General features: G+C 35.0%; 1 protein-coding gene and 1 long non-coding RNA gene across 4 annotated transcripts; both read right to left on the bottom strand.

Annotated features, from left to right (window-relative positions):
* Positions 1–405: 405 nt before the first annotated feature.
* On the bottom strand, positions 406–2249 carry LOC122003918. The gene is made up of 3 exons (XR_006118161.1): positions 911–2249; positions 728–814; positions 406–649 (listed from the first exon to the last, which is right to left on the bottom strand). It is a non-coding gene; the product is annotated as an uncharacterized LOC122003918 (long non-coding RNA).
* A 4021-nt stretch (positions 2250–6270) lies between these two features.
* On the bottom strand, positions 6271–10891 carry LOC122006213 (probable N-succinyldiaminopimelate aminotransferase DapC). 3 transcript variants are annotated; one of them, XM_042561630.1, is made up of 9 exons: positions 10567–10891; positions 10199–10329; positions 10047–10132; positions 9831–9925; positions 8947–9049; positions 7951–8065; positions 6939–7093; positions 6727–6852; positions 6271–6631 (listed from the first exon to the last, which is right to left on the bottom strand). In XM_042561630.1, exons 1-9 carry the CDS (start codon positions 10746–10748, stop codon positions 6449–6451), a joined length of 1176 nt encoding a protein of 391 aa, XP_042417564.1. In that variant the 5' UTR covers positions 10749–10891; the 3' UTR covers positions 6271–6448. The 3 variants fall into 3 exon arrangements, with proteins under 3 accessions (XP_042417564.1, XP_042417565.1, XP_042417566.1); XM_042561631.1 differs by having other exon boundaries at positions 8947–9043; positions 10567–10886; XM_042561632.1 differs by having other exon boundaries at positions 10199–10319; positions 10567–10705.
* Between the last annotated feature and the right edge of the window lie 15187 nt (positions 10892–26078).

The raw sequence follows: 26078 nt of genomic DNA on the forward strand, positions 1-26078 counted from the left end.
CACTCGCTGCTCTGCTCGGCACTCATCACACTTGCTTCACTCGCCGCTCTGCCCGACACTCTCCATTTGTGTTTTCGCTCACCACTGTTGCTCGGTCGTTACTCACTGCTCACTCGCCACTCTGATCTGCGTCTGGCAACGACGAGATCCTGGGACGAAGAGAATCCCTCCTTCTTGTGGTGGTGACGGAGCCCAAACACGACCCCCCCCTTTCCTTCGCATGAACAGAAACTTAAAAGGGGTGCTACAGTAATTTGACCAAATTATCCCTCATCCTTCTCCTAATTCCTCCTCTGTCCCTAAACCATATCTACATCAATGAGTGTATAATATCTGCAGAAAATTCCAGTTATTAATTTGAAAGGACTGACTGATCAGCAGAAATCATATGATACCTATAGAGTATAATGAAAATTAAACAGGTGCTTAATTTATCAAATAATTTATTGTCCTTTAGCTTTTAATTTCATGAAACACATATTTACTCTATCTAAAGTGTGACAAATGCAAGTCCACAAAACTCGCCCAAAAAGCTCGAACTCGCCCTGCTAGCATCAGCCATAGTTCTATGCTCCAAACTGTCATCAACCCACAACACATTCACCAGTATTTTCCCATCCTCTCGGGCAGTAGCGCAAACAGGATCATCCTACACCAGATCGTCCTTCCTTCAGCGTTCAACGTTTGTTTTTCGGATCTCAGTCGAATAAGGGGAAAAAAAACTTACAAAAACGCGACGACAAACAATCACGTGTGTGCAGCTCTGATCATAGTGACCAACATCTACTCCTCCTCGCACAAGCTCAGAGCGACACTGGAATAACCCAAGGAAAAGAGAAAAAAAAGGGATTAAATAGCCAAAATTGGTGCAATCCGAGTGGGAAAGAATAGCAGTCGAGAAGGGACGGACCCGAGCCTCGGATACCGAATCAAACCCAAAGAAGACGAAACGAATTAACGCCGGAGAAGATCTTGTACGGGCTGATCGAACCGGAAGCTCCGCGAGGCCGGTGCATTTGGAATGTCGGAAGCCCTAACGAGAAGAGCGGCGAGCGGGCAGGGCTCGAGAAGGCGGCACTTGCGATCGAAGGGATCGCACGATGAAGGCGGCTCCTTGTGACGGAAGGAGAAAGGCGAGATTATATATCTCTAAACTAGGATAGCTTATATGATATTTAATTTATATAAAAAAAAAAATAAGGACAGCTCTCATGATGATCGAGTCTATTTGTACATAATTTTAGATTATATTTTACCAGAAATTATTTTCACAATTCAAATACTTAATCATAAAGTCAACAATAATTTTATCGTGATGTCAACATTCCCTTCGAGTTATATGATATTCAAATATAGAAATAAAAATACAACGGTGCAAATATAAAGTGGGTGAGATTATTAATATGAATTCACGATATGAACAGTTCAATTCGTGTCATTTATAATCCTAAAAATGAATATGTACACGAGGAAAATTACTATTCTAGTGTGGGTGAGATTATTAATATGTTGAAAACTAAATTGGCGAAATAGGTTAGCGGAGGAATACCATGAGAAATTTGAACTTAATCACTCATTGATACAAGTTAAGCTCTTGTCAGATATATTTATGTATATTCCATGGACTAAAATGGGTTATGATCTAGAGTTTCGTGACGTGATATGAAAGGGCGCACTAATATGTTACATACAAATTTAATTTTATTTAGCAATCGATGAACTTAAAGTTATAGAATTTTCAAAAGACACATCTAACATTTAAATTTTTCAAAAGGTACATTTATTTTTTATTTTATCACTCCCATCTGTTGCATGTAAAGAACAACACCATAAAATTTTAAAGAACATCATCATTGTATAACTATGGTACTGATTTTCAAAGATAATATCATTATCATACTAATTTTTAAAGATCAGTATCGCTGGATGCTATTGTTTAAAATCCAACGACACAATGATATTATTCTTTGAATGCAGTATCATAGTGATTTAAGAGAGGGATAACATTGAAATAATAAGTGTGTCCTTTAAAAAATCTAAAAATTAAGTATATCTTTTAAGAATTTCATAATTTTAAGTATACCTTTTGATAAATTACTGAATTAATTTAGCTGAAGACTTTGTTTGCTCTAAATGTGTTTTATTATTTATTTGAATATACTTTCAAAATAAAATTTTCCATTTTTTGAAAATATATTTTCATAAATTCAGTTTATTTTCTGAAAAAAAAAATAACTACTTAAAATGATTAGCCTAAAGCTTTAGTGAACATATTATTAATATGAATACTCTTTAACTAAATCAATAAATAAAGAGAATTATAATTTATCACGAATAATCTTAAAAGAAACAACAAGATGTCAAGCAAGACTACAATAAAATTTATTTTTTGAGGCAAAGAATATCCAAATTTAAAAGATCTCACGAGGTAAACTTTTACGAAAAGAATTTTTTTTTTTTTTTCATTTGGATGATTGACTTAATTTTTGTTACCTATATTACTATCTCATGAGATATAAAAATTAAGAGATAAAAAAAAGTCTAGCAACGTAAACTGAATATTTGATGCCGATTAAAAAACGAATTATAAAATAGTCTACCTTAACAACCCAACAGGTCATAACTATATAGCTCTGTCATGCCTATATGTCTCTACTTAAATACACTACCTCTATCAACTCATATAAAAGACTTAGGATCAAAGAGCACAACACAAATGACCTCTTGTACTAGGTGGGACTTCAAGTTCTCCCTTCTCGCTCCCTCCTATGCTTTGAACTCCCTGAGCTCTCTATGCAGAGCTCAATCTTTTAGACTCTCCATTTGACTCGACCCCAATTATGGCGGCCTTGACAATTACAAGTTGGTGTTGGATAAGAGCATCTCCAATGGTTAATAGCTTTTTAGCTTTTTGTTATGGTTAATAGCTTTTTAGCTTTTTGTTATGTCTCCCACTAAAAAAAAGAAGAGTAAAACTTAGAAGCTGGGTTTGATATTCCGAACTCAGCTTCTTAACATATGATGAGATGTAAGAAAGAGAGAAATGAAAAGATTGAAAAAAGAGAAAATTTTCAATCATAATTTAAATTTTTCATATCTTTTTCATTGACAAAAATTTTTATTTCTACTCCCTAATCAAATATAATGGACATTAATTTATCTAATTGTCTTTGATATTTTTAGATATAAAAAGTTTAAAAATGAATATAATTTCTCTTAAATTCAGCACATTAAATTAGAATCTAATATATTTTCTATCAAATTGAGCACGACTCTTTTTCCATCTAAATTGGATGAAAAATATACTATTTTTTTTAAATGATGCTCAATTGGACGAAAACTATACTAGATTTTCTTTAAATGATTAGATGGAAAATATACTAGATTTTCTTTAAATGGTACTGAATTTAAGAGAAATTATAATAAGCAAAAAAAAAATCATGCTCAATTTAATAAAAAATATACTCGATTCTAGTTTAAAGTACTGAATTTAAAAAGAATTATACTCATTTTGGACTTTTAATACCTAAAAAAATTTGAGAGATAATTTTGATAGAAAATATATTCGATTCTAATTTGAAGTGTTGAATTTAAGCAAAATTATACTCATTTTTAGACTTTTTGTACCTAAAAAAATGTGAGAAACAATTAGGTAACGATATTTGCATGAGGAAGTTGAAGCAAATAAAACTTTGTAGGCAGAGAGTGGAAACAAAATTTTTTAGACATGGGACAGCATGCAAAATTAAAGTTGTGATCGAAATTTTTTCTCTAATTTACCATTGAAAAAAACCTCCATTGTGGATGGCCTAAGGTCCTTCACAATACACATGTCCATCACCCTCGACCCCATAAGGCCCAACAATCTTGGGATTTAAGGTTTGGATGTTGAGGTTACATCGAGTACAGATGTGGAGATGGAAAGTATACAAGAGACCCTCGACTGATTACAATGAATTCTTCATGAGAGCCAAGAAATACATTAACACCGAAAAGGCTCAACTGTTGAAAAGAACTGAGCAAAAGACAGTTGCTTGACCCGTTAAACAAGTAAACCCTCACTGAGCAAAAGGATTGAGGGCTCCATTAACAGGCTAGGCTAAGTTGACAAGCAAAATGAGGATGAGATTGCAAAAACAATCAACTGGAAAATATTGATTCAATTAGAGTGTCATAAAACAACAAAGTAAACCTCGTTTGTAGATAACTTAAGCTATAAATAAAGGACCAAAGGCGCTTATCAAGGCTATGAAAGGTGAAATTGTGATAAACTCTAATATTTTTGTGCTCTCATTATTGCATTTCTAGCCTAGTATTATTAGTCGCCTTGCTTGTATTGCTTTTCTCATTGTAAGAAGACTTCTTGTAAGATATTTTTCAACCGCTAAGAAGGAACACACTTGGTGTAGTTTTGCCTATTGAGGCATTTAATAATAATATAGGTAATTTGGCCAACCAAATTACTACTTGGTCAATGCAAATGTAGAGTCATTGAAGCCTTGCCTAAAGGCATTTTTATGCCTTTTTTGTAAATATAGAACTCATGAGAAAATATATTGATCCGGTGGTAAGGTGTGGCCCGTCCGACGGAAGGTTAAAGCGGTCAACATCCCGGGCAGGCGTCCGATCGGGCGAACTACCTTCCTAATCCGCAGGAAGAGTAGTTGACCCGACACTTCAACAGCTCGGTCGGACACCGAGCTTCCAACGCTCATGAAACTCAAGTAGGGAAAAGACAAGGGTTGAGAGTCCGTCCCGCTCGGCCAAGCAAAGGGATGTAGCCTCTACCCGACAGGTGAAAGAGCCTCAGCCTGACAAGGCGGAGTCGGACATCAAATCATCGGTCGATCGGACATCTAGATCAGCCCGGCCATGGTGTCGCCCGAAAGGCGCTAGCCGAGCGATTCCTCCGCTCAACCCGGTAAGGGACAAAGGAAGCAGCTGACGATATCTTCTTAGGGGTCGTGTCGTCGACAGGAGGCATGGTCGGCGGCATGATTAGACAGAGAATCGTATGATGGAAACTTTCACTGTCACGTCAGAGATATGCTCGTGCTATTAAGGTATGGCGTCAGGCACGTTTTTCTGACACGTCCATTCCAAGTATGTTTTGAGGAGCGTGCACACCTCAAGAAGCATGCATGCGCCTCTGGGGAGCCCTATATAAGGACCCCAGACTTCGACGGAGGTATGCTCACCTCTTTACTGTAGCTACAGTTTTCGCTTCTTCTCTACTCTACTTCTTTCCGCCGGAGATCTTACTTGAGCGTCGGAGGGCCATCGCCGGAGAACCCCCTCCCGACTTGGCATTGTGCTTGCAGATCCACGGCAACGAGACACCTTCAGAGTCTTCGACCAGTCAACAGAAGTGTCATATTCCCAGCGTTCATCGACTCAACCCTCGGACAAGATCATATATGTATTGCTCTTTCATTATTTATAAGTGCCAAATAAACCATCATAAAAGTTGTTCAACAAAGATCCATTGGTTCTATTCTAATACTTTTGTAGACCAAATTACATCTTGGTTAACCTAGTTACTAAATATGATTGTTGGATACCTCAACAAGCCCCTTCCAATGGTTAGATAAGATTCGTCTCGGTTGTTTTAACCATTCAAGTTCTAAGGAACAACTTCAAGCCTCAAACAACCTATCAAACACCCTCTAGAGCCTAGAATGAAGCTTCCTTAGATAACACAATCTACTTAGAAGCAGTTTGAACACTTTGAGCTCTCGACCCTAGAGTCCATCAAGCTCCACCTCAACCTAGACTTCTCACCCTCTGGTTGTCCAAGCATCTCCTTGATCCAGGCTTCCCACCCTCAAACTCCATCCATCAACCTCATCCTTGATTCAGGTTTTACTTCCCTTAGTCATCCGAGCATCTCCTTGACTCGAGCTTCACTGCCCTCAAATTGTCCGAGCATCTCCTCAATCTTAGCCTCACAACCCTCGAGTCCATATCAAGGTCTTCTTGAGCACAAAGTCCCCTTGATCCATCCCTCTAGCACTTGAGTCATGATCTCAATGATTTTCAAGTGTAATATCCAAGTCAAGTCAGCATGACTAACAACACTCTTGATGCAAAAAAAAAAAAAAAAAAATCAAATATACCCAATACATCAAAATATTATATGGTTTGTCCCAATGAACCCTTCCTTGAATGTGTTGACAAATGAGTGAATCATATGCTCCTCGTATTTATGGTTGGGGTTAAAGGTGATATAGGTGTGAGTAGTGGCATCAAAGGCACATTACTAGACTCTTCTCCAACAAGACGGCATGATCATGGGTTGCAATTAATCTCTTTACGCCAGTGCCTTGGAATTTGCATCACCATTCAAACCAATTTCTCAAAGCACCAGACACCCTAGATTGTTATGTTTCGGTTCATATCCTCATTGGCAACTACAACATGAAACATGATCTACCTTTTTTTGAATGAGTTATTTACCAACACAACTTCGCATCTTTTGATCAGCAGCACTCAAAGTATCGTTACTCTTGCAGAAAGCAAACCTCACGTATCGGCTTTGTTGAGTCAGATCATTGCAATCTCCATGAAAAAATCCACGTCCAGGCACAGCAGCCACTCCTGCTTTCTCGATCAATTCCTTGACAAAATCTATCTGAAATGATATGGTAAATTTACAATAGTCAAACTGACTTATAGACCTTAAAAAAAACTTACAAAAGGAAATGTAGCAGGAGATAGTTCACTCACATCGCAAAGTAGACAGGTCTTTGGTAGCTCTGCAAATATAAACACTGATCCTTGTGGTTTGTTATGGACTTGAAAACCAACTTCAGATAACATTTTAATGAGAAAATCTCTCCTTGCTACATAATCCTTCAACAAAAAATACATTAGTGGCTTTTGATGGTAATCTCTTCAACGATCTAGGAAGAATATATGCCAAGAGATGAATTCCTCACTGCTTTCAGAGAACTAAAATATTCTGGAGGACTTTGCAAGGCAGCCAAGGCAGCTTCTTGGAAAGGTGCCGGAGCTGAATCTGTGATTTTGATATGAATATTTCTAATTGCAGATGCAATGGCAGTTGGTGCACAAGCCCAGCCAATCCTCCAACCTGATGATATGTTAAAAATGTTAAAGATTGTTTGATTCGAACAGCTTATGCTGTCATTTCAACAGTAGCCATCATAGAAGCCCCCTAATTGCAGAATTTGAAGACACCAAAGAAGAAAAGGAATTGGAAGTGTGGACTGGTAACGAAAGCCAGAATTGAATGACACAAGGTAGAATTAACATAAAGTAAATCATTATAGGTCATAATATTAATCAACTAAAATTTTTATGCTCCAAAAGTTGTGGCAACTTTAACTCCAAATATCAGAAACACAATTTAGCAAGGACCGACCCTTTGTTAGGATCACAGATGTCTTCAACAGCATCACTATACAGGTTTGGAGACTGCTTGCTAGATCCTACTGTCCCGACCATACACTAGTAAATCCAAACCTGGAGCCTCTAGTTTGCAGGAAAAACTCCACTGTATGACCATGTAGTGAATCTTTGTTTCCCTTGGTTTTGTATAAGCCCATATGGTTTGATGTAAGCTTATGTATGCAAAGAGAACCTATGCCCAAATATGAGAGAAAAGTAAAATAAAACTCAACAAGTTAACATCCATGGCTTGCACAATATTCCTCTAAATCTATCCTATCCTCTCCCAACAGATAGGGAAAAATGAAACTTCAACTCCAGCGCTCCCAACATACCAAAGTTCTGCATATCCATGTAAGTGCCGCATATTAAAGTTGTTTTGGTTCTGAATATGCAAATTATGCAGGATAACTCACACCAGTCATGCTAACATTCTTCGCATTCAGATGCATCATTAGGGTACATATATTACACAACTGCTGTCGTGGAATTCAGAATATTTGCAGGAAAGTAACCAACCTGGTGGTGGTGATTACTCACCTGTCACGCTAAAAGTTTTGGACAAGGATGATGTGATAATTGTCCTTTCTTTCATCATTGGAAGTGATGCAATGGATAAATGCTTGTGTGTATCAAAAGTTATATATTCGTACACCTGAAGCAAAAATTAACCATGAAGATAAGCTAAACATATAGGTGAGGATGGCAAGACAAAGTACAGCCGTTCTAATATAGTTTTGGCAAAGATACTTAAAGAATTACTTCAAGCATCTAGGTCTAGAAGAGATTAGAGAGACCAAAAAACTAATTCAATTAGACAAATACGAATTTTGTTTCCTAAAGCATCACTTCATTTTATTTTTTGATAAAAGCATCACTTCATATTTAGATTGTAGAATATGTGTGATATATATTTGAATACGCATGGAAAATCTCAAACCTTTCCAATTAGGTCTTGCTTCTTACACTAATTATGGGATATTATCACATTGGTGCTCCTTATATATATAATAACAGTTTAATAATGGTAATACAATTTTCATCAAAATACATAGGAATAAAAGCAAAAAGTTGGACCATTGAAAACTTCTCATATTTCCTACTGGATATTCAGATTATTCAGATTCAAAATAGGAATATTATTGTCAAATGTGAAAACTGAAACCAAGAAGAAATTCTTTGATGAGAATGGCCACGTTAGATGGAATTTGGAAAATTTAGGGTGCGTTTGGTTTGCACCGTTTTCATTTTCATTTTCTGGAAAACGCGCGTTTTCTAGAAAACAGAAAACGACTTTTTGTCATTCTCTGTTTTTCTAGAAAACGATAGCCAATTGTTTAGAAAACGCGCGCGGAAAACGCAAACCAAACACCGTTTTTCAGAAAACGTGCGTTTTCCAGAAAATGAAAATGGAAAACGCGCGTACCAAACGACCCCTTAGTATTCAACTGTGGCTTGCATCTTTATCATCAATTCTTAAAGCTTTAACAACTTATATTGTTTCAAGGGAAAGTATATGAAAAGGTCAATGCATACTTCATCAGTTATAGCAAGGCAGTCCATCTGGCAGCATGCTGCAGCAATTACCTCAAGCTCTTCCTTAGAGAAAACCTTTCCAGTAGGGTTGTGCGGACTGTAACTGTTGTAATTAGTTTCTTTGATACATCCTAAGTTTTGAGAAAAATACAACCATGCATAAATGAAAGAACTGGTAAGAATATAGGCAAAAGAACGCAGGCCATTTTTCATCATTATATATGATGGTTCATATCATCACCATGTAACTCATAGAATCATTCAACGATAGTAACGAGAAGACATGCCTATTCTTCCATTTGTAGTGCTACTTGTAGACTCTCCAGAGTATTTGGACAAAGCTATAAGGTAATACATCTAAGCTCTCATACTCAAAAGGATTAGTACTAAATCATATCCTGTGTAAACAACAATTATCTAGCCGGTACATTCTACAATTTACAAACAAAACGAATATTTCTAAAAGACTGCATGAGTACAAAATTTTGAATCTTGCATTGTCCATATGTGAAACAGTCAGCATTAAGCATGACATATTTTTGAACGTGCAGGATAAGAATCCACAGAAAATAGAAAAACAAATTAAACATGTAGGAATGGCATGATAAAAGCAACCAGAATGATCGAGAAATAAAATTTGATATTGTGTTTCTTGGACAGAAATAGCAGAGAAGGAAAGGAAAAGAAAAGAAGTGGAATTGTCAATTGTCGGCCAAGTAGGATAATATAATCTCTCTCTCTCTCTCACACACACCTATTTTCTCCTCATTCCTTTAAAGTAGACACTACATCAGTTTGAACTTCAAACATAAATGTGAAATATTTTGTAGAAATCTTATACCTAACAAATGTATTCACCTCTAATTTATAGTTAGAACAATGACCTGTTCAGAACCACAGCTTTTGTTCGCCCAGTAAACGATCTCATAAACTTGTCTACATTTAGTGTCCAGTAAGGTGGATCCAGCGGCACATACACCTGAGATATTCGGAGTTCCAGCTTAAATGCTTGATACATGAGTCATTTGACTAGTCAAGACACTTCAAGAACAGTTAACGGTGATTGAGACTAAAATCCTACTGAAAAGTCTTTAACTTACAGGGATACCTCCAGCTAAAATGATGCATGACTCGTAGGTCTCATAGGCCGGGTCAAATATTAGAACCTCATCACCCTGGTCAATTGCTGACGATGATGGAAATCATAACTATGTGTTCAAGAAGCCGAGAAAAACAGTCAGAAATTTCATACTTGCCAGTATAGTTGCAGCGAAGGCTTCAGATTGACCACAACATATCACAAAATCTGTAAGCGGATCGAAATCAAGAACGTGATTTTGTTTCATCTTTACTGCCAATAAATCACATATGCCCTGCACATGTCTTCAAGAAAAGAGAGATCCATTTAAATTAAATACCAAGAAAATGTTAAATAACCGAACTTTTAATAAAACTTCCGGGTCCTACAAAATAAGATTTTTGCCATGAAGATAGATTTTAAAAAGTGGCAATTCCCCAAGTCGACAACTTTGACACGGCAATGAAGTGAAGCCACGAGTAGCAAAAGACAGTATAAGGTATGAAGGTACAATGTGGAGGAGAGGCGAGGGAGGGCGAAACCTGTACTGGTTGAGATCAGCGGCGATGGCTGCGACGGCGGCGTGCTTGACTTGGGGAGGGGCGGGGAAGTCGGGGAAGCCCTCGGCAAGGTTGATGGCGCCACATCGCTGGGCGAGGTGGGAGATCTCTTGGATGGGCGAGGCGTTGAGGGCTCGCGATGCCTTGGAGAGCTTTGCCTCCATTTTGTCGATGGCAGGTGCCTTCCTCCCGCACGGATTCGTGGATGAGGTCCCGATGAAGCTTACCGTTTATCTCATTTAACAAACGGGCCTGGGCGTTCGCCGCCTGGCCTGGCCCACTCGGTATGGCTAAACAATGTCAACAAAAAAACGTATGTATGTAAATGAACGACTAAGGCCCAAAAGTAGGATCTATGTGAATCTTTACAAATACAACCTCTTGACATCATTCCACTACAGCGTAACTCCAAGAGATATCTTTTTATTATCCCTAATATAGTAAAAAGTGGTTCGCTCGTCTTAACATCCCCATCAATCCATTTTTTTGTCAATAGGAGAAGATAAATCCCATATGACTACTAATTATTAATATAGTAGCCAAGGTATGGAAGAAGATATGTTTGAACGTGCCAAATTTCAACCACATGATCAATATGATAACACTTTATGTTTCAACCATTACACTGACATGAGGAGATTTCTTTATTGTCCCCAATTATGACAAAAGACGAATACGTTCACCCTAAACATCCTCATCAACCTATCCCAAGACCTTATAGATGGGAGATAAAATACCGTATCAAAATGGCCTCAGAACTAATTTTCTAAGGGAATGAAATCCAATAAATCTTACTCCTATGATATAATTCTATTCCCGAGTATCAACTCAGCTACGCCTAACCCCAAAACTAGAACAAAGTACAATGTTGTGATGCCAGCCCAAAGCCTAGTTAGTGCTGGTCAAGCATTGTCAAATTACGTCAATGAAAAGCACAATGTAAAAAGGTCAAGTTGAATAATAAATTAAAAATTATAATTATAATTAAATTTTATATAAATTAATAAATAATTTTATCTATGATTTTCGTCGAGAACATTAACAAATAAGTTCACCATTGTTTAGAATTGTTTTATTTTATATATTCTTTTCAATAAAAACCTTATTCATTTCCATGGAGGACCACAAATGTCAAGAACATTCTTGCAATATTCCCGGACAACCTATGTATTACCAAAGCATTATTGGGAACGTAAGCACGTGAAAAACATAATCTTAGTGACGACCTTTTATAACTTTTTTTGTTTATTTTTAAATAGATAAAATCATATTATATAGAGACAGATCCGAATACCTTCTATTATTTTATTATATAGATAAAATATATAAATTGCAGGGCGCTGCTTGCATTAAGGAAATGGAGAGGCACTTATTAAAAAACACAAGCAAATAAAAAGACAATAGATACCTATATACGTAATATAATACACAATCACAAGCCAATTTTTTTTTTTTTTTTATTTTATGAACGTTAAGAGTGTAAACGATATATAAAACGTTGGAGTGGACAAGTATAAACATCAAGCCGAGCAGACATCAAGTTTAGTCAAGGTAGTCGGAAGATAATCGAGTTGAAGAGCAAGGGACACCAATCCGAGTCACAAGTGCTTAGGATACTGAGTCGAGTCGGCAAAACAAAAGATTGATTCGGGAAGTCAGACTGTTGGTAGCCTCGATTTAAAAACAAAAGATTGATTCGGGATAGCGAAGGATGACACCAGGGCCGTCTCAAGATTCTCCAAGATCCTAAGTAAAAATAAATTAAAGACAAATTCTTTAATATATTTTAAAAAAAATTCTCAAGTTTTTTTCATTTGAATTTAAGATTGAGAAAGATCGATTTAAAAAAAATTGATTTATTTTTTAAAAAATAAAATATTATTTTTATATAAAATTTAATTTTCCCGCTAATATTTAGATATTTTTTTTAACACAGTTAAATTATTTAATCTTTTTAAGATATTGGACGTAAATAAAATTTTATTAATTTTAATTTTAATTTTTTTTTGAAGTATTTTACTTTATGTTATATGGATAAAAAAAAATCTCTGATTTATGTTATTATCAATTAGGGAGGAGAAGGGCGGCGAGAAAACATAAACGTACAAAATTATTGATGAGAAAAGAAAAAATGGCACCGACGAGAGAATATAAACATACAAAATTAACGAGGAAAATGAAAAAGAACAATTAGGTATGAAGCATTGGTGAAAGAACAATTAGGATTTTTTTTAGAGATATTGAGAAAAAAAATTATTAGTTTTATCATATATATAATTATATATAATTAAATAGAATAAAATCTTGGCTAAGTGCAATTATGAGGAAATAAGATTAAATAAAATAAAATCTATGTTAATTGTAATTATGAATAAATAAAGAAACGTATAATATATAAATAGGAATAATGAATTAATTAATGAGATGTCATTAATGGTTAGCATGATATTTATTAATGTGTATGCTATCATTAATCAATATTAATGACTCAATTTATTTTTTTTAATATCTTTATTTAATTATTTAATCAATGGGCCCCAATAATATTAGGACCCTAGGCATATGCCTTAATGACCTATGCCTTGAGCTGATCCTGGATGACACAAGAGATAGAGTCTAATAGGGAGTTCAGAAGGCTGCCTTAGGAGATTGAATTACCAATCTACTTAGGAGGTAAGTCAGAGGTTTAGAGGACAAGTTTGGAGGCTAAGTTAGGATGTCGAACTACTAAAGGATTTGGGAATATGAGTCAAATGGTCGGGAGGCCAAGTCGGGAAGTTGGGAGGCCGAGTCGGGATTAAGCTGTTGAAAATTGAGGCCTTTGATGAACAAAATTTCCTTAAAATATATTCATCTCCTCTATGGTGGTATTAGATATTTGAATTAACATCTATTTCTTATGATACAATAGTTAAACTACATTGACAAACAAATGTTAGTTGTTTGTGATGAATGAATTACACAAATACTATCACTAGAAAAAAAAAATCTAGAAAGAACAAAGAAGTCACTACAAAAAAGTACAATTTAGGATGAGTTTACGATAAATTTTTAAAACAAATTCATCGTAAAATAAATTTGAGACGAAATTTTTTTCATCGTGAATAAGTCATTGTTAAATTTTATGATGAAATAATGTAAATTGTGACAAATCTCGAATCTGTCGCAAATCTATGACAAATACCAGGCAGGATTCATCGTAGATTGGCGACGAATACTTAATTTGTCGTGATTTATGACGAATATTCGGTTTCATTGTAGATTTCTGATAAACAGTGATTTATGATAAGATTACAACGAAAATTTATTTATCGCAAAATGAAATTATTTTGTACAATACCTATCCATTTATGCATTTTATCGTATATACAAATATAACCGCAACATGTTTATCCATACAGCAACAAGTTTTCATTACATCATATTCATACAAATACAAATATATATCAGACAAACAAACTTAAATATTTTCAAACAAGTCATCATATCCAAAGTTCCAAACGTTTTTTAAGTCATAATATCCAAATGACAATATCCCTTATTAAAATGTCTCAAAACATCAAAAGATAAATAATAATAATAATAATAATAATAATAAATCAACCTTTGGTTCCTCAACAACCCTCCTTCTCTTTCGAAACTTCTTCTTCTTTTCCTATGTCAAAAAATAAATAAACAAAAAGTATCATTTTTAATCAAAAAAAATCTTATAAACTAACACAACAATAAATATGTAAAGATTTACTTATTTGGATTTTCAACCACCATCTTTTTTTTTCTTACTAACCCTGCTAAAATAAAAATAATAGTATTAATCAAAAATACAAAATAAAACTGACAAACTCAATAAATAATAAATTTCAAAAATGCTATTTATAAATAACATTCACACACAACAAAATCATAAAGAACTGTCACCACCAACATCATCATAGTCATCACCATTATCACTAGAATCGGGAGAAATTAGACATGGAGCAGAGTTTAACTAAAGGTGTTGCATTATGAAGTCCTATTATATTGCAAATTATCAATTATTTGATCTCTTTATTTCATTTCATATTTGTTTTGCTCTATCATCCCCCTCAAATGGGTAACCTCTCCAATCAAATTATGTATATATGTCGTTACTGTTGATAGGGTGGAAGAAGATATACGAGCAACTCTATAAGTTCCATTCAAAAAAGTTATTCTCAATATCCTTCCCTCTTTCGATCTCTCACTCACCTCTAGTTATAAATCCAAATTATTATTAACATAAGGCCTATATGCCTCATTATCATCACTAGCACCTGAACTTCTGTGTGTGATAAGTGTGAAGTATATAAGGTTTTTATTATATTTTTGCACTACATTCAACCCACTTTTGCATATATAATTCAAGGTAATTTGATTCTATGCTTCCTTCTCATATTTTATTGTTCCTAGATGCTGCTCTCGTTTATTTTAGATGATAGAAGCGAAGATTGGATCAATACAGGGAGCAAAAGGACTAAGTCAAGGAGCCCTAGCTAGCCTGTGGCAGGCTCTTCCGTCCCGCCACGAGCGATCGTGACCAATGCCATGACCTATGGTAGGTTCTAGCTACCATCCTGCCACAGGCGGCCATGGTAGGTTATGCCATCCTACCATGAGCGGTCGTGGCAGGTTTTGCCTCCACGCCACGGGCGGTCGTGGCCAGCGCCATGGCCCATGGTGAGTTCGGCCTTTGCGCCAAGGGTGCTTATGGGCAGAGCCACAATCGGTGACAGCGGGATCTCAGCGTGCACGCCTCGCCACGGGCAGCCATGGCCAACACCAAGGGCAGTCGTGGCCAACACCACAGGTAGCCATGGCCAGCGTCACGGGCAGCCGTGGCCAGCGTCATGGCCCATGGTGAGCATCCGATCTAGCGACTATAAAAGGAAATTCGTTCATCAAAGCTGGGATCTCTATTTGGAGTCGCCCAAGGACTCCAAGGCAGTGGAGAAGAAGACTTTTAAGTCATTTCGATGTCATCCACGCACGAAGGAGATATCGGGAGCATCTAGGAGGGGGAATTCTTCAAGCTATTCGAGCATTTTCTTCCTCTTCTCTGTTTTCTCTGATTTCAAAACTATTAGATTACTATAGTTAATCATGTTTGTTGGTTTAACCCCTTGGTTATGGGGTAATTTGCTAAATTCTAGGGCTAGGGAATATTTTCCATGTGATGTAAACACTAAGCTTTGATCTATGCATGTTTTCTATCTTGTTTCAATGATATGTTGGATTGTGGTCAGGATTTATTATTTTAACATAATCTCGATGTTAAAAGCATGAGATTCATATCCCATTAGGGTTTTAGGGATGAACCGAAAGGAGAACCTGACCCTCCTACACGTGGACAATAGAGACACAGAGAGTTGGATATAAAAGTGTAACCTGACTTGCCACGAGGAACTCTAGGCAATCATAAAACTTAATTGATCATACCTAATACGTTCAATGGTTAGGTTTAGTACGCTGATGTAGAAGCAAAAGTTCACATCGAATACCTTTGAATTATCTACCTGCACAAGCCAATATAGAGGATAAGAATTAAAACATAGATCAAGTGTTTGCTAGCATGGAAATGAAACTGAAACCTTAGGATCATTCTGTCTGATTGTCTTCCCTCTGTCAATTTGCTTTAATCACATTCTAGCTACTTTTGTGATCTCTGCGAATTCTCTCACTCTCTCATTTCTCTTCTACATTTATAGTTTTTGATTAGCAATCATGACAACCAACTCTTTTAATAGCTTCTAGACTATTAAGTTTGATTGGTAAGCTAGTAATCAATCCTCAATCTTTGTGGATTTGATCTTATTATTACTTGACGACACTTCCGTATACTTACGGATTTGCCACCACATCAGTGTACTAGCTCTCTAGCTCATTATATTTCTCCTGTATTGTAATGAGAAAAATTAAAATAAATTTATAATTATAATGTTTTAGAAATACATATAATCTTAATTAGATATAATATAAACGCATATAATATAAAGTTAGAGTAGGTACATAACTAATAGAATCTAAGTTATAAATTAAGAACCAAGATTAATCCAAACTTTAATTGCATTAGCACTCTCCTTGCTCCAAGCCTTGTCATTTTTTTTGAGATGTGCGAATGAAAATGTCTATAAATGATGACTTCTTCCCCCATTTCCTTGGTCTAAAAACACTATTAGAAATAATAAAATTGTCTGAAATAGATTTAAAAATTAGTGCAGGAGTTAAAAAAAATGTCAATTTACATATATGTTCATCGATATTGATAGTCTTCCGCATATATCATAGAAGAGTCTCTAGAATTATAAGTTTAATTTGTTTTATTCTGTTAACTCCTTTATATGCTCTCCTTGATTGCCTAAAAATTGGAGAACCTAGTCCAATTTTCCTCTGTGACATAAGGTGACTTTTTCCCCTAGTCTTAGTATGATTCAGTATATGTCGGATATGATCGTCACATTTTTTTTAAAACTCTCTTTATTTCCAACTCTTCATTAGGGTCCCAAGTGAATAACTATTGCAATGGAAAAAACTAATTAATTATATATTCACTTTCAATTCATATATAAAATAAAGGGAATATACCCTAAACTCGCTCCATTAGAGCTCTTTTATGGGTGTTGGAGTGTTTGTATATGTCATTAAATCTTCTCTCTAATTGTTATTCATAATTATATTAATCTCGTGAATAACACGTACAGAATTTTTAAATTTATCATAAAGTTACAAACAAACAATGTTAAATAATTGAGATAGTAAAAAAAAATAAAATATTTTTTTACTACTTATGAATTTCCATAAAGGACTATAGACTTTAAATGTCTTGTATCTTAGAAATTGAGTGTCTAGTGTAACGAACTTGCGTGGGTACTAGTGACTGGGTGGCGAAGGTACTAGTGAAAGTGAATACGAAGGTACTAATGAATATACATGGGAAGGTCCTTCTTGATAGGGACATATCAGACTAGTCATGAGAACTCTGTCTACAGTCACCCCGTTGAAATTGTCAACTAAAATTCAAAAATAGAATAAAGAAAATAAAAATTTGATGCATAATAATGAACATGAAAAAACTTAACATATTTGCTAAGAGATGAGAGAGTGTGTGAAACCTATAACAAGATATCACCTTTAATGACCTATAGGAAAAAATACAAAGCATTAACAAGTAAAATATATAAATTTAAGAATAAAATAGTATATAGACAACTAATTGAGCTACAAGTTTTGCAAATTTGTAGATTAAAACTAATTTTACTCATAAAAAATATTACCATATATAAAAATAAAAGATCATAATTTGTGTTATATTAAGATAACAAAACTTACTCATCATCAAAAATCAAATCCTCATTGTCATTCACATCCTCATCCTCATCGTCATCCTCCTCCTCCTCCTCATCTTATCATCATCATCATTTTCATGAATTTCACTTGCATCTATGTTTATCATTACTACACTGGGATCTCGTAACGTTAGAATAATATATTCCTCAGTCTAAAATGTATTCACAACTTCCTCTTGTTGATATGCAATGTCTTCCCAAAGTTCCTCAGTTTTTTTCCATACTCGCGCTTTACAAATAGCCTATCAATCAATATTGTCACATTTCAAACTAGTTTATAAAGTATAGAATACTTGACTTGTTTATTGTGCCAATACAAATTGTTCATATTTGTTATACAGCCTCTTGTGATTCATTTCAACCAAATTATATCATGGATGCACCTTCATCCCTCTGATATGGTCAAACCAGTGACATATGTATAAAATAACTCACATTTATGGTCCAAGCACTATGTGAAAATAGACACTAGACTTTGTCACTGTTTACTTTAACAATTAGTAATTACAAAATAATATATGATAATAAATTTCGATAATAAATTTGATGCAGTATTATGATTTTAGACTTCGTAGGTTTAAAAACACGAGACTCAAGCGATCCAAGCTGTTTTCACAACACTAACATCTATAATAACCACCCAGTGTTGTTCATAAGTCGACTCCTAGGGCGCACCCCGATGGGCATAGCCTCTCATCTCAACTGTGCTCAAGGAGTCTCAACTCCCAATGGAAATCCCTCCTTGGAGATCCCTGACTCAACTCCCTAGGAGTTTCCCTCTTCCTCTTGCTTGACTTCTTCACTGTTAGTGCTGAAATCATCTCTTCCTCTACATCGTTAATCATTCTATACTTAGTACCTCATGGATGAAATAAAGAAAACTGCCTACGGGCAAGTGCAACTCAGCTTCTTTTGGGCTCAACCTAAAATGATAATGCAACCCTTCATTGAGCAGATAGTTAATGTTGAAAGTTTTTCCATGAAGGGCTCGATTGACTTTGCAATATTCGAATGACTCCTTGAACTTACCTAAGGGAGAATAGGAGGGGAGCTTTTCCACCTAGTGATTTAGGAATGGAAAGGGAGTAGAAAGTTGAAAGTAGAAGTAGAAGCTCTTCCATCCTTTATAAGAGGAGGGGCTGCCATAAAAAAAAAAATTAGCAATCAGTACGAATCATGAAATAAAACACCTTAGGTTTTGTCATTTTCAATTGATACAATAAGTAAAAAATGATCAAGATAAGAAAAGTTGTAGATATTGAAACACCATCATGGAGAAAGATGAATTGATTAAAGGGGATGAAAAAGTAAATTGCGACCTCCATGAAGAAGTGGGAATAGGAAGACAAAGGCCACCCTCAAATTGGCTTGTGAAGAAGGCTAGTAACCCCCTCAAAGGGTAGATGAGGATGACTTATAAGTTTGGGAATAATTATTTCAGTAGGATTGGTGGGGATTGAAAAAGGGGGATGAATAATGATCACATCTTTCTTCATTTCATTATGTTCATTCTTTCTATCAAAATGTTCGTCGCAAGGGAATATACAAATAACAAAACAAGAACACAACACTAAGGTTTTTCAGTTGGCTCATAACCCCTCAGGGTTAGTATATCTAAGGCCTAAGCATGGGAGTGTTTGTCCATTAAATCTTCTCTTTTTCAGAAACTTTTCTAGAGGAGGAGAAACCTCTTGCAATTTAAGTATACAATCACAAATAGGATATTAAAGCATGTATACAATAATATAAAACACTTATCGAATAGTCTGAAAGATCGAAGTGTCTTGCACTCCTCCTGGTGCTTCTCTGATCGCACGAAAAGAGCCTTGAGTCTTCTTCTCTAGCACAAAGTTAAAGAGTAGTAGAGATAGATGATCTGAACGTCGTGCTCAGAGTTTCTTTTATAGAATTTGTTTAGTCTACCAATGAGCTTTTATTGGTCTACTGAACTTGGCCAAACTTAATCCCCATGATCAAGTTCATTGTGATCTGTGATCTTATCATCATCAAGTTTTCAATCGACAACCAAAAACTTTTTTTGGTTTACCAAACCAAGCCACGTCGTCGATATAAGTTTGGACCAAACCTGATCAACTTAACTATTTGATCGATCTGATCGATCATGTTTGATTCTACCTAGGTTGCATTCAATTACATTTGTCTTCTCTCTGTTTTGCTTTCAACTCCAAGTTCTTACAAAAACAACATACAAAACACAAGCAAAATATGCAAGTACAATCTTGAAATTTTATTTGATTTACTAGGCTTACCTCTTGCTTATAGTTAACTCTTTGAAGATTTTCACCATCTAAGGTTCATTTTCTTAGGATTAAGCCTAATATTGTAAGTCTACATGACATACTAGACTTACCTCCTATTTGGAGTTCACTTCTCCAAAACTTTTACCACCTAAGATTCACTCCCTTAGGATCAAGCCTTTGCATCCGGTCACCTTGACTTGCTTTGACTTACTACTTGTCAGACATCTAGTCTTGTTTGACTTATCTGGACTTTCTCTTACCAAACATCCAATTCTCTGTTAATCTACTAGGACTTTCCCTTATTAGTCATCTGATCAACCTTTGACCTGACTAAACTTTACCTGTGTTAGTCAACCTTTGATATGACTAGACTTTAACTTTATTAGTCATTCAGTCAATCTTTGACCTGACTAGACTTAACTTACTTCCAAACATCTAGTCATGTTTGAATCAACCTTCGCTCTCACGGTCTGACATAGTTAGTTCATGCAAGGGTGTTGTTGCCAATAGACCTGGGGTCAATTCCCGATGGGTACATAATGCCTCGTTAGTTGTCTCAACCTCTCCTTACATGCATTGTTGTTGCTAGGCGAAGCCCCCCGTGATTTACCTCCTTTGTAGATAGTGGGGAGGGGCACCCTGGAGGTACCATCGGGGTAATGATTTTATCTTTTATTGTTAATGTTTAAATCAACTTTTGGTCAAACTTAACTAGACATAGATATGTTTTTAAACATCGAAACTCTGGAGGTTAATTGTACAAACAATTTCAACATCATTATGATAAGAGAAGCCTTCGCGGAGGACTGTGTTCTCCAATTGAAATGAGGGGAGGACGATAAAAGAGAGAAAGATAGAAACCAGATGGAGATAGGATGACAAGGGCCAATTTTTGTAAACCGTCCCCTTCAATTAATGTGTAGAAGGGATGGGCGACTCGAGGCAACCAACAACCAAGATTTATTATCTCTTGGCCTTAATAAACCCTTACTCCAATAGCTAGGAGGCAATGCTTAGGATCCGATGGAGGAAATACACACGTGCTAATCATGAGCCTTAGAAAAGATCGTTGCCATAGGCTAGATCCGCCACTAATCTGACAAATCAGATCAAATTTAAGATCTCACTACAAAAAAATACCCGTATAGGAGCGATTTTACACCGCTCTTGAAAATCAAACAATAGAAACAGTTTGAACTAAATCGTTTCTAATGCTTTACCTTTTTAGAGTGTATAATTTACTTAATATAATTTTATTTTGTACATCTCAAATTTAAATTTATTTATTTAATATAAATATTTATTAGTCAAACAAATTATTCTTTAAATAACTTATAAAATCTTAATTTTATTTATATCGGTTTTCATTCTTTTCTTATTTTTATTTTTATTAAAAGAAAAATCTTAATTTTATATATACCAATTTCCTTTCTTTTCTTATATGTATTTTCCTTAAAAAAATTTCCTTAATATTTTTTTCCTAAACACATAACTTTCATTCCCGACATCGCACACAACCTCCACACCTTCATCTTCCTCTATCTATCTCTGAAAATTTTAAATCTCATGTCAAAAATCTTTTCTCTTTTTCTATTCAACTCCGAACCTAGATCTCACGCCAAAAACTTTTCTTCCTCTATTAAACTCCAAAATCCTAAATCTCATTCTGAAAAATCTTTCTCTTTCTTTATTCGATTTTATCCATCCTCCAATTCGCACTACTAGAATATAACTTTGATATTTTTTTATAAATATTTTATAATGAGATTTATTAAAAATTATTTATTTTAAAATTAAAAAATAATATTAGATTATTTATGATTAGAATATTATTAAATATTATTATTATTTATATAGAACCATTATTTTTAAAACATATTAACCTTATTATTTTTTTCTCTTAAATTTTTGCTTTTATTAGCCTCTAATAGCAAGTAAAGCTAACCTAAATCTTTTCCTTTCCACTTTTCAGTATCAACTAGAACCAAAGTCCTTTCTATAGATCATCTTAGTCTCATATTCCCATAGGTAATCAAAATCGTTTACTAAACCTGACATTGTTAGACTTATTAAGAATAAATATATAGTAAAAAAATTATTAATTAATTATTTAATAATTAACTAGCATATAAAATTATCTATCAGTAAGCGATTATAAATTAATAAATAAATGAATAAACATATCTCTTAATCTTCTCCTAATTACTAAGAATAATAATATAACAAAAGAAACTATTGATTAGTTATTAAATAATTAACTAACACATAAAAATATTAATAGTTGTACTCTAGTTGGTTAGGATATTAGGTTATAATTTATGAGACCTGGGTTCAAATCCCAGTAACAATTAATTTCTTTTCTAACTTTAAAATAAAATAAACATAAAAATAAAAATAGGGTCACTGAGCACTTGACCCATTGGCCCGGTTAAGAGCCCGAGGTCGGCGAGTCTACCTGTAGGATTAGTGCTCCTATAATCATGACATTTAGGCATTTTGAAATCGCTCAATCCATGGTGTGTAAGAGCGATTTAAAACCATTCTAACACTTAAAGAGTTTTAGAGCAGTTTGAACCGCTCTTGAATATATAGCTATAAGTGATTTGAAATCGTTATTATATATATAACGTGTAAGATAGATTTCAAACCATACCTATAAAGTATAATAGGAGCGGTTTTTAAATTTTTACCAACGGTTACAAAAACCGCTTCGATAGGATATAGGGACGATGACAAGAGAAGTGGTTTTCAAACCGTTGGTAAAAATGTAGGAGTGGTTGAAAGTCGCTCTTAAAAGTAAAAAAAAAAATCGTCCCTATATGGATGTTATTTTTGTAGTGTCTTCCCCACCACATCTAATGGCGCAATGTGAACTCGAAGAGGTAGCCAATAGAACATTTTAAGGGAGAGTGAGAATGGTTCACTTTAGATTTAATGCAACACCCATTGGAGATTGTATGACAATGACCTTTATGGTGAAGCAAGGCAAGGCAGAAGGGCAACAAAAGTCAAATTGAGTACCATGGACTAGTTCCCCTTGCGACTAATGCCATGTACGTTGAAGTTGTCAACCCACCTCTAGGTAGCTAAAATTGTCTTAATCAGACATCGTTTGATTCTTCTCCTCAACCCAACTTGAAGGAGGAGCTTGTAAAACCTTGAATAGTGATCCCCCTCTAGCCTAACATGTCCAATTTGCTTGGCTCCGCTCCACCTTAGCTGGCCTGACACACATGATATTAGAGTATCTCCCTGCTCGACTTGGACTCAACTTCTCTTACCATGCATGGCTCCACTCCATCTCGGTAGGCCTGACACATGTGCCATCAATGTACCCCTTCGCTTGACTTGGAATTAGGGTCTCTAGCCATGGAGACCCCAGTGCTCGATAGTTGAGCATCCATCCCTACAATTTGAGAATTCATCTCAGCAACCCGAGCACTTAGGACCTCTTCTAGCCCAATAGCTTAGGCCCAAGTTACCCTTGATCCTGGCACCTTAATCCGAGTGTTTCGAAGTGATCATCTTTTTATACCACCCCATGCGACCCCATGTCGAGAGCTTGCCCCTACGAGTACCTTAGGCCTCTTTGGCCTTGGTGTCTGTCCCAGTCATCCTTGGGCATGACTTCAGTAGGAATGATGTTGTTCTATTATAAAAATAATAATAATAAATACACTCACTCTATGTTGTTGATACATTTAACATCAATAATTAAATTTGAATTTTAATGAATAATAAATGAATTAAAATTAGATATGTTTTTATCTAATCTTGTTATCGAGTGTGCAGGATTGACTAACTTGATGGGTCAAAAGGACTTGACACTAGGCAGGAAGTTCAATTGTAATGTGTAATTCTCGATTGGCAAAATCTAAATATAGAATTCTGACAGGTGGTTGGGATGTTCGATTTCAGACAGGAGGAAGTTCGGATGTGCGATTCTAGCAAGAAGACTCGGTGAGTCGGATCGGACGTCGAGGAGGTAACTCGACACTTGGTAAATGAAGGTAAGTCACTGGAGGAGAGTAACTTGGTGAGGACATGTCCTGGTTGAAGGAACAGTAGACATCAGTCCAATTTAGGTCAATTTCAGAAACTTAAATTGAGACACTGACTAGATCTTGGTCTGGAGGACAGGGTCTAAGTATAAATTAATCATATCATTATTGTACTAACCTTATTTTACAAGTTAAATATTTTTATATTGGACTAACACATTTTGTAGGACAAAGGAAGTACAAAGGCCTTGGGTGAATAGTACTTGAGACACCTTCCAGGCAACCGAAGACATCTTGGGTGTTGTTTATAGAAGGCGCCTTCCAATAGATAAAATCAAACTTTGTCGACGATAAGGAGCAACTTTTTCTGGGATAAAATTTTACCTATGGAAGGTACATTCAGGGCTATGGAAGGTGTCTTCTACACTCTATAAAAGAGCATCTCGACCAAGTCATTGAAGACATCTCTCATATAAATTTCTACGCGTTCGATTGGTATTCTAACTGCTTCGACTTTCTGCTGATGCTCTGCTACGATGTTGTTGCACCCTCTACTGCTGAGGAGCCATTCAACATCGAACAATCTAATCATCTTCGAAAGTATTGAGTAATAAAGTTAAATTATATACTTACTTTTTGTAAAAGGAAAAATGTAGCATGTTACACTTTTTCCTATTCCTTTTGTATTCGATCCCCTCTTCCGGCCGTTCCGGAAGAGGTATTTAGTGGATTATCTATTGATAGGTCCGCGGAACTTCGGTCTTGGAATAAGAGTCGCTGAAGGCTTCGAACCAAGTAAAATCGACCGAATCATATTTTCTTATTTTCTATTTTTGTGTTTAAATTTTTCGTTAATAAAAATCATATGATTCATCCCCCTCTCAAGTATATCTTGATTCAACATATGCATCCTTCAAAGTTTGTCCTCTAAGTTATGCGAAAGAATAATCCTACTTGGCTGCTCCATACAGGATATGATCATAACAAATAACTCATAATTGGGCAGGTACCTAGCTCGTTAGGACTTGTTGTGACATACAACAAAACATGTGAGTAGCAGTTGGGTAGGCAACTTGCCAGGAGAGATAGGAGTTGGAATTCAAATTGTACATATGATTAACCACTTAAAGATTTAACCATGTCTATATACAGTGAGGAGGCTTCATACATCAACGTCCAACAAAAAATAAAATTCCAAAAGTAAGAGGTAGCTAACATTTTTAACCCCAATGATGCCTGAATCGATCAGAAATTTCAATTTCAAAATACAATATAGCCTGATCTTGGCTAATTTAAGACATATAATTTAAAATACCACATTAAATGTTCTCGTCTTTTTTTATATAAATATGCAATCTAATCAAAGTTTAATTGCAGCAATAGTTTGCAGGCCCCAGCACACACTCTTGTCAGGAGTAGTTGCCACCATGCATCCATCAAATATGTACTTGCCATCAAATCTTAATAAAAACAGAAAGAGATTTATTTATTATTTAAAAAATGTACTTGCCATCATTTTTTTATTTTTTATTTAGCTTGATGTTACAATTCTTTAAGCGTCAAAGCTTAGGATTAATAATATATACGAGGTAAATTAGATAAAAATTTCTAAATATAACTTTAATTTTGTATATAATTTCTATCTGTAAAAATTTTATTTTCATTTCTTGGCATACAAAATTTTATTTATTTCAATTTTTTCAGGTAAACATTGTTATATAATTATCTCTCATATTTTTTTTAGATAAAAAATTTAAAAATATATATAATTTCTTTTAAATTCAGTACTTTAAATTAAAATTAAGTATATTTTTATTAAATTAAGTTTAATTTTTTTTTCTAGCTTAATAATTTTTTTTTAAATCCAATAT

Source organism: Zingiber officinale, chromosome 7B (genome assembly GCF_018446385.1).
Source record: "Zingiber officinale cultivar Zhangliang chromosome 7B, Zo_v1.1, whole genome shotgun sequence".
In the NCBI taxonomy this organism is placed as follows: domain Eukaryota; kingdom Viridiplantae; phylum Streptophyta; class Magnoliopsida; order Zingiberales; family Zingiberaceae; genus Zingiber; species Zingiber officinale.